The 9,729-nt window shown below is 35.2% G+C and overlaps 1 protein-coding gene and 1 non-coding gene across 2 annotated transcripts; one reads left to right on the top strand and one right to left on the bottom strand.

Annotated features, from left to right (window-relative positions):
- Positions 1 to 1,352: 1,352 nt before the first annotated feature.
- On the bottom strand, positions 1,353 to 1,485 carry LOC135786115 (small nucleolar RNA SNORA9). Its single transcript, XR_010546862.1, has one exon. It is a non-coding gene; the product is annotated as a small nucleolar RNA SNORA9 (small nucleolar RNA).
- Positions 1,486 to 4,624: 3,139 nt separating this feature from the next.
- LOC135783505 (cation channel sperm-associated protein 4-like) lies at positions 4,625 to 7,538 on the top strand. Its single transcript, XM_065294258.2, has 9 exons — positions 4,625 to 4,736; positions 4,840 to 4,941; positions 5,263 to 5,351; positions 5,439 to 5,568; positions 5,668 to 5,804; positions 5,884 to 6,034; positions 6,394 to 6,545; positions 6,645 to 6,780; positions 7,457 to 7,538. The coding sequence occupies exons 1-9, from the start codon at positions 4,659 to 4,661 to the stop codon at positions 7,499 to 7,501; spliced, it is 1,020 nt and encodes a 339-aa protein (XP_065150330.1). The 5' UTR covers positions 4,625 to 4,658; the 3' UTR covers positions 7,502 to 7,538.
- Positions 7,539 to 9,729: the final 2,191 nt, after the last annotated feature.

A 9,729-nucleotide genomic window follows, 5' to 3' on the forward strand; every position in this document is an offset into this window, starting at 1 on the left:
CCCTCGCAAACAAAAACACTTCTCTGGTGAGGTTGATCTCGTGCCAGCTCTTGGTTGGTGTCTGGTTAAAGTGCACATATAACGTCTTCCATTTAACTTGAAATTCCACAAAGAATAAAGCAAGATTGTTACATATTAATCTAAATTACATTTCCAAAACTTGTACGAACCCTGGTGAAGTGATTGAGGACAGAAATCCTATTGTCATACATCCAATTGCTTTGACAATTTGCATATGTTTAGTATGAGGAATCAAACCCTTAAACAGCTTTAATAAGTCAGAATGCATCAAATAGATTTAGACCCCCCCCCCTTAAGAAAGTGGTTTAAACACCAAGGTATCTGCTAAAGGTGGCTTAACTTGGTAATCTGGTAACCTTTATTCGTTATTCTATTGTTTATCAGCATGCCTAAACTATGCAGAGGTATCGCTACAAACAATCAAAATCCATAATCATAGACTGAGTTGTAATAAGCATTTTTTTGTCAAAATGTACCCAAAATGTCCTTTAAATTTGTAATAATCATGTATTTACTACACCCTGTTAGAGATGACTGAGCCACATGTGAGAATAAGGCATATAAACAGTCAGTGACACAACTAGAGGAATCAGTTTTTTATTTATATTCAGAATTTATTTTTATTCAAAAACATTTTCACTCATTCACACCGTTTGAACAAACTCAACTTGAAACAAAGATTATATAAAATGATCACAATAAATAATATTCACTATTGTTATTACTGTAGACGTCACCTTACTCAACACTTAAGAGATCCAAGACTGCATGGGTTCCTTCTGTAAAAACAAAAAATTAAATTAAAGACTTCGCTTTCCAAAGCTACATACCAATTTCTCTTTTAATAAATTCAAATACAATGTGCAATAAATGACAGCATGTATTCTGTACTACATGTACTTCATTTTAAAGTTTCGTCAACTAAAGTTGCTTTGAAACAATGCAGTAAAACTGTAAAAAGCACCATAATAATACATTTGTATTTCAAATGTTTGAAGATTATATAACCATGCCATGACAAGAAACACAGCAGGCCTCAAACCACCTCAAGTCTCTCTAGCAGACATCACAGGAAAGGCAAGAGTCACAATGACTAAACCTCGCTGAACAGCCTGCAATACTGGCCATTTAGTTCAACACATAATGGCTTTGCATTGACTAAATCTTCATATGCTGAACTTACTTTCTTGCAGCAGGTCCTCATACTTCTTTATCCAGCCAGCTCAAAAAACGTTAATGCTCCATCATCCTAAAAGAGAGATAATTTTGAGTACATTACAGAAAGTGGCAGCATACACAATACCTTTGCGTACATTTGTCACTGAGCATTGTTTTGTCTGGGGTTTCTATAACCGGGCTGTATGAGGTAGACAGCATGGTCTCAAACCACCCCAAATCCATCTAGCAGACATAAAAGGAAAGGAAAGAGTCACTTCAAACTCAACCTCGCTGATCAGCCTGCATTTAAAACTCAGTCACTTCACGTTCACACTTACAGCTTAAAATATTAACAGCTTATTTTTAAAACACTCAAATTATAAGCATTATCAGCAGTTAACCACGTAAACAAAAAGAAAAAATGTAAATACATTTATGGCCACTTTTTAAAAAAGTAGTCATTCTAATTCTAATAAAAGAAAAAAGCATTTGAAGTGGCAGTGCACGTGGCCCAACGTGACCACGCGTTTTGACAAATCTCGTTTAAAATCCTACAATGAAGACAAGTAAACACTAAACGTAAGTTTACCACAAAATCTGTGGATTTCTTAACTGATATTTAGTTAACTTTTTTTGTAATAACGTTACATTTTTATTGCAATGTGGTGTCATATTCTTAGAAAAATAAATTACATTTAGACAATACACAGTGCTCTACAAAACATATAATGTAATGGGCATCTCACCTTAAAACAAACAAAAATCGAGACCTTTATATAGCAATTTTTACAGAAATAACGACACCAGATGACCTCCTCCTACACCACGAGCATATAAAGAAGGACCGGAAGTTGCGTCTTATTCACTTATATGTTCTTCTTCTTCTTCCCTTTTTGGCAGATCGCACCATTTTCGAGCATTACCGCCACCTACTGTGGACTCAATTCAGAGATCCCATCTCTCAATAAAGCCACGTTTAGCTCACCTGGTTTAAAATAAAATAAAATAAACTGACACCTACTGCAGTAAAGTATAAACATCATCGTTTTATTAAAGTGAGAGTTCTCCCAAAAATGAAACTTCTGTTATCATATACTCACTCTCATGTTGTTACAAACCTGTATATATTTCTTTGTTTTGAACAAGAAGGAAGATGTTTTTAGAAATGTTTGTAACCAAACCGCAGAGGCCCCATTGACTTCCATAGTAGGATAAAAAATAATATGGAACCCAGTGGGCCTCTGATTGGTTTATAAATATGATCAAAATATGAAGCTTTTTAATTGATTGGAAGGTTTAATAAGTAGCCCAAAGTAAATATTATAACAATGATAACCAACTAACCAAGGGCAAAATGTAAACAACAAATTTTACATTTCTGTAAATCTGACATGACAGAAATCTTGTATTTTAGACTAATTGTAGATTTATACGATTTAGTACATTTTTTATTTATTTTAGAAAATTTTTGTTCCTGAAATTCACCCTTTTTTTGCAGAATTTTTGATGAAATGATTCCCAATCAATCATACTAAAAAGTTTTAAACAACAAAAAACTGACGGTTTGATCCAGATTTGTGATCAAAATCTCTTGGTTTATAAAAGTATAAAATATAGTTTGGGTATAACCTAGAATTGAGTTTGTGGTTAACAGGTTAATGTTATTATTTTGCTCAATTATTATACACATAAATGTAGATTTTCAAAAACCCACCAAGTCGCTTTGCCTTTTAAAATGGGTTGGTAGGGTTTATTAAACCGTTAAAATGTATGTGTGACAAAAATCCTTCTTTAAAGTTGTCTTTGCAGGATAACAATTTTTATGTTTCCCTTTTCCTTTTCATTATCTTTTAAATAGCGGATATGTATCCAGCTGATAACACATCTTAATAATATCATCCATCTCCTCGGCAATTAGATTTACTAACCATCTATACTGTTAATACGTTTACAAATTTTATTTTCAAATAACCACACAATCCCCTATTATCCCTCCATTATAATATACCCTTGATGCTTCACAGATAGCCAGCCACTCATTTGCTTCAGACTGAAGATCCTCTGAATCTCTGAGTTGCAGAGTCCACTACAGTACGGTAATGATGTGCTCATGAACTCCACAGATCACTTTAAGGAAATTTTTATTTAAAGATATATTTAAAGCTTTAAAATATTTGCCTGTAAAGTTGTCACACTTAAATTTTTACTGTATGAACATCATTTTATTAACAGTGTATATTTTACTATTTACAGACTCATTTTTACAGCAGCCGTAAAATGTAAAACAGCTCCCTCTGGTGATCGATTGTAAAACTCCAGCAATAAAACAAGGAGATGTGATCGATGTATTCGTCTTATTGTCTCACAAATATACTGAAACATATGGGAAACTGACTTGGCATTTAAAAATGATGTCAGATTAATGCTTTAGGTTAAGGTTTAAAGATAAACAGTTGAGGTTATATAGGCTATGGTATTTAAATAAACATTTATAAAAAGTTAACATAAAATAATTACTTTAATACACTGTAACATTTATATCCAGTTCAAACTTTAAAATATTTTAGATCGCCTATTTGCCTGTTTATTTCGAAATATGTTGATTTTTTAAATTTGTTTTGAAAATATTTAAACCGTATTTCAGTTACATTCCGTTATTTTCGAGTACAGCTGTTCGACCGAAGCCTTCAGTATCGGTTAGATTGACGGTGAAAAGGTTTAAAACGAAAGGGTCAACATGAGCCCCTCTACAGATAACACAGTTACAGTAAGACGTTTCTTAAAAACATTAAATGTTAAATTATAAGCTATATCTGAATTATGAATGATGATGTTTATTTTGCTTGTGGTCCAGTGAGTGCCAAAGGTTGGTTGCGCGTGCATGAAAACTTAAAGATATTAGACGGAAGATGAAATCATAAATTTCACATGATAACACATTTCTGTAAAGCTTTTTGAAAAACACCAAGATAAAGCCAATAGGCATAATGAGCTGGAAAATGTTATAAACCCTTTTACAGCTCACGTGATCAAATACCCTGCGCGGCGCGCGCATCTTAGCAACGGAAGTGGTGTTATTCTCCATTGGTTCTAACGTGTTACCAACTCAGAAAGTTTATTAAAACGGTTTCCCAGCATCAAAATGTCTGGTTGTTGCGTTTGGTTGCACTAATATACGTATACATCTGGCCACTTTATAATTGGCCATCTGCTAATGTCTTCTATCCACTTCTCTATAGTACACTGATCTGGTAGCTGTGTTGAAAATGTTGATAAGGTCAACTTTTTAAAATAACTTTCTCTGTCTGTGTTGCTTCACTGCTGATTCTTGTCATACATCCGTTGCCAAAATGCGCGCGCATACGTTGCCACGTCATCATTGTGTACAAACAGTAAAAGGGTCTATAGAGTTGTTTTTGTTATATATTATTTAGGATGATATCAGCAGACCTTCCTCCAGTGGATCTTTGGGTGACATCATGTGGTTTCTTGCAAGCATCTGTGCGGTCAGCGACTACATAGTTGCTGTAGTACAAACCTATGTACCAATGTCACAGGTAAGAATGTCAAATCCAACAAACTCCATTTACTTGATATTCAATTATTAATGCCTATTTCTCTGAACTTGCTATTAAAACACATTTTTGTTTTTCCTATTAGGATACCAAATCTGCATTGTTCATATGTGAACACATCTTTTCAATTGTCTTTATATTTGAAACTTTGGTGAAGTGGAAAGATGCCTTCAAACTTTTTTGGAGGGTAGCCTCCTTTTTTACCATTTTAACCACACATAGAAATGTATAAATACCACAGATTGCTTATGGGTAGTTGACAAATAAACCATAAATGTGTCAATAGACAAAACACTCTCATATTTTGTAACTCTAACATTAAGGTTAATCACTTTCAAGCTATTTGTATTATGAGGGTTTTTCCTAAATGTTTGCTATGTCACACCATATGACACATGTATGGTTTATTTATCAACTACCCATAAGCAATCTGTTGTGAAATTTCAATTACCCTTATGCTGATCCCAAACCCTGACGTAATGATGTATTATATATATAATATTTCCAGAGCTGGTTGAACGTTGCATATTTCGGGATGGTTCTTGCTCTCTTTGTGGGACGCAGGGTAACCGATCGCTATGCAGTGACTTTTGTCATGTGAGGAATAACTTTAATATGTACATAAACAGTTGCATATAAAACACGAATCAAGCTTGCGGGGTAATTACATTTTTTTCTTTTTAGTGTTTTGCGCACGACTCACATTTACAGGTTCTTGCCATTTCGTGATGATTTAGTGAAGGAAGCTCGGGCGATGATGAAAACCATGACGGATCATCGCATGATGTACATGTCATTTATTGTCTTTACATTGGTAGGCCTACGCGTGCACATTTACTCATGAATTATTATGTAGTGCCTGTTTGTTGAATTGTTTGTTTGACATCGGTGCGTCTGATTTGATTTTTCTCAGGTTTATGCTGTCTGCGGAGTGCACTTGCTGAATACTTCACTTCCATCTGCGTTTGGAAGCATCCCTGCTGCGTTGTACACATTGTCGGCCTGTATGACGCAAGATGGATGGGGAGATATTTATCAGATGTTTACTGAGTATGCAATAGCATCAACTATATTTCGAAAAGCTTTATTCCATCTTCAGCATTAAGTCAACTAACCTCATGTTTTTCAGGGACATGGATGCAGACACATTTCTGGTGTTTTTGTACTTCGCCATCTATGTATTCTTGTGCATTTTTATGCTTCAATTCATCGAGTATATGCTGCACCAGAATTTGAAAAAAATCATGAATCCTCCCACAGATGATGATGATGAGTCAAAGGTATTTCTAAAACAGTGATGTGTGGAAGTGAGAGATCAAGTCCACTTATTCTGCTTTTAGGTTATATAGCACAACAGCGGGGATTGAACGGGAATCAGCAGGGATCTGATTATATTTGGGTGTTGGTCATTTACACTGCAAAATATTTAAATATAATTAACTTATACACAAATGCTTCTCTTTCATTTCCATTAAACGTTTTGGGGGTGGGCTCTGTTTACATGGGCCAGTAAGCAACTACTGTACCATCGAGAACAACACGGAAACGCTTAAAACAACATCATAACATAGTACATGTTCTCACACGAACAAGACAGGCAAGAAACATTCAAGAACATCATCCATGTTTTTTATCCAAGGTGGTAAAAGATATCAACATCACCAGGGGACATTTGAAGGACGGCTACCCAAAAAACCTGACACACAAAAGTTACGAGGAATTAGTCTTGATCGTTGCGGAAATGAAAAAGAAGGCAGAAGAAAGTCTTCAGATTAAGAAAGAGCTAGAAAAGTATGTTTCAATGTAAATCAATAATGCATGGTTTTCAACTACATTACAGTGGAAACTGAAGATTTTCATGAATATGGCCATAAAATCAATGTCTTGTAGGATCTTGGAGGAGATTTCTACCTATGCAGAGACATCAGAACCATCAGGGCCAGAAACGTCTGATACATTTCTGCAGAGTTTTACTGAGCGTTTGGCCACTGAAGACATACTCACCGCTCTCCTTGACCTGGACAAGGTGAAGTATATCTAGATAGACATTTTTCTTATTCTTATATATATTTATTTGAAGGGGCCATCTTTTTTAAGAAGTCAAATAAATCTTTGGTGTCCCCAGAGCACATATGTGAAGTTTTAGCTCAAAATACCATATAGATAATTAATTATAGCATGTTATACTTTGTTGGTGTGAGCAAAAATGTGCCGTTTTGGGGGTGTCCTTTAAAATGCAATTGAGCAAAAACGGTACAAACACTGATCACAATGATGGTGGTTTGTTTAAATTAAAACTCAATTGTGCTGTGAATTATTTTCTCTCTCTCTCTCTCTTTCTCTCTGCACTAAATGGCAGTGCTGTGGTTGGATGGTGCAGATTAAGGGGTGGTTTTATTATAATAAGAGCTCCTTATGACATCATAAGAAGAGCCAAATTTTAATGACCTATTTTTTCATGTGCTTGTAGAGAATGGTTTACCAAAACTAAGTTACTGGGTTGATCTTTTTCACATTTTCTAGGTTGATAGAAGCACTGGGGACACAATTATAGAACTTAAACATAAAAAAAGTCTGATTTGCATGCCATGGCCCCTTCAAAATGTTTTTATCCTTAGGGCAAATATATGTAAAATAGTCAGACATCCACATCAGCCAGTTTCAGAAAAAAAAATCATGTAATGTGTTGAAATCTGTTTCAGGCACACGCTTCAGGCACTGGTGAAGAGTTGGAGCTCAAAATATAACTTTATTTGTTTTATTCTAGTGTTCTCATTTCTTACTTGTTAAGACTTGTAGTTATAGTTATATAATGATTAGTAATAATTAATTAAATGATTTAAAAGAACAGATACATTTTTAGTGCTGGGCATAGATTAATCGCGATTGCATACAAAATAAAAATGATTTTTTTTTGCAAAGTATATGTGTGTGTACTGTGTGTGTAATTATTATGTATATTGAAACACACACACATACATATATTAATTTAAGAACATTTTTATTTATATATTCATTGTTATTGTTAATTTATAATATAGAATATATAAAAATGAAATATATATACACACATATACATATACATTTTATTTATTATACGTTATTATAAGTTTATAATAAAAGTTAATATAAACGTGTACATAAAAATAATAAATATTTTGATATAGAGAAACAAAGTTTCAGACTTTCTGCTTTCTATAAGATAATTGAAGCTCTGCAATAATTTCACAAACTCACAAAAAATAGAAATAGATTAAAAGAGGGCATAACATTGTCTCCATTTACATGTGTGAGTGTGATATTTTCAGAAAACAATAGAAGGGTCTGTCTCAATTTTCACTGATAACCACCAGCTGTGTAAGTCAAGGCAAAATTTGGAAGTAACAGCACATTGAAAGATAATGTTATAACGTGTTGCAGGAAAGCAATGACAAAAACCAAAAGGATCCACCTCGAATGTAAATTTCAAACAGTCTCTTTAACCTTTGAACCAACAGGTGTATCGTATGTAAAATGAAAGCAAAACGATTAGTCCCTAACTGTGGTTTCAACATATCCCAAAAAGTAACATATTAATAAAAGATCATCTCCATTAAAGCTATGGTCTACGATTTCAAAGATTGTTCATTATTAAGGGGCTGGACACACCAAAACTTTTAAACGCGTCTGAAAACGCCTTGAGGACGCCGAATGCCAGCTGTTTTTCAGCTGAGTGCCAGCTTTCTTCAGCTGAGCGCTTTGATAGCTGTGATACTTCAGCTGCGAGCCGGTTGGTTGCTGTGGTAATATCCCGCCCCTCCTCCATTGTGATTGGGCGGCCGTGTGAGAACTGACATTGACGAGCCGAGCTTTTCTCCCAAAGTTGAATCTCTTTCAACTCTCGACGCTCAGCGCCGAGCACGGAAAAACCGCCGAGCGCCGGTTTTCAGCGCGGAAAAAACCCGCTAGCTGCTGGCTTATTTGAAAAACGCCAAGCTTCCATTGGAAACAATTGAAAACATGCGCCGGCCGCGGGCGTAAAAGTTTTGGTGTACACAACCCCTAATAACCTTGTTTAGATGCAGGTTATGGTTCTACAGTAAAATCCTAACAATATGAAAAGAAAAAAGAATGAAAAAAATCCATTCACTCTATTGGGTGTACAGCGGCAGAGAAGTTGACCAATGTAAGCTGTCCGGCCGGACAGCTAACATTGGTCGACTGCTCTCATCCAATCCCCGCTCCACTTGAAACTCCACCTTGCGCATGCGTCTCCACCACATCGCACCCCACCCCGTCCGCGACATGAAATTTCTAACAGTGTATGGTAGCTAGCAAAGTAGCAACAGCTCACAAATGGAGAAAAAACAAACCGACAGCATCAAGCGGCCCCTGCTTGGAAGAAAGAGAAAGTCTGTAGAAGAAAGAGCAGAGATATAAATGGAGACTCAAACCCCGGACTCAAAGTCGAATTAATATAGGGTCCGCCATTGACCGTTGAGGAAGCTTCAGGGAGATATGGGACTGAAAACCGACCCTGACACGGCGGACTTTTTGTTAAGCAGGTACGCATTTATTTATACTTTTATGGTGTGTGGTGTTACATAAATATCTTTATATCAGTCTGACAACATGCTCATGCTGCCAGTCGGCATTGGAATGTTAGCCGTTTAGCATCGCGTATCACGGGTCAAAGTAATTATATTTATTAAAGTGCTTGAATTTCAATAGGCCTAGCGGGTTTCTGTTCGTGAGTTGTTATAACTTATAAAATTAAGTTGACTTTTCTCAACTACAGTATATTTTATAAGTTGTGACAACTCATCTCTGTAAACATGACTTGTAAATCTGAGTTTATTTAACAAAAACTTTTAAGTATTTTTTACAGTGTAATATTAATATTTCCTAATAAATGTATGTGGTCAAATCCTGTACATAAATCTTATAATAGTTGAATGATTTCTGTTTAGTTCCATCTAATATTAAGTGTTACAGG

This window comes from Paramisgurnus dabryanus, chromosome 19, assembly GCF_030506205.2.
Source record: "Paramisgurnus dabryanus chromosome 19, PD_genome_1.1, whole genome shotgun sequence".
NCBI classification, from domain to species: domain Eukaryota; kingdom Metazoa; phylum Chordata; class Actinopteri; order Cypriniformes; family Cobitidae; genus Paramisgurnus; species Paramisgurnus dabryanus.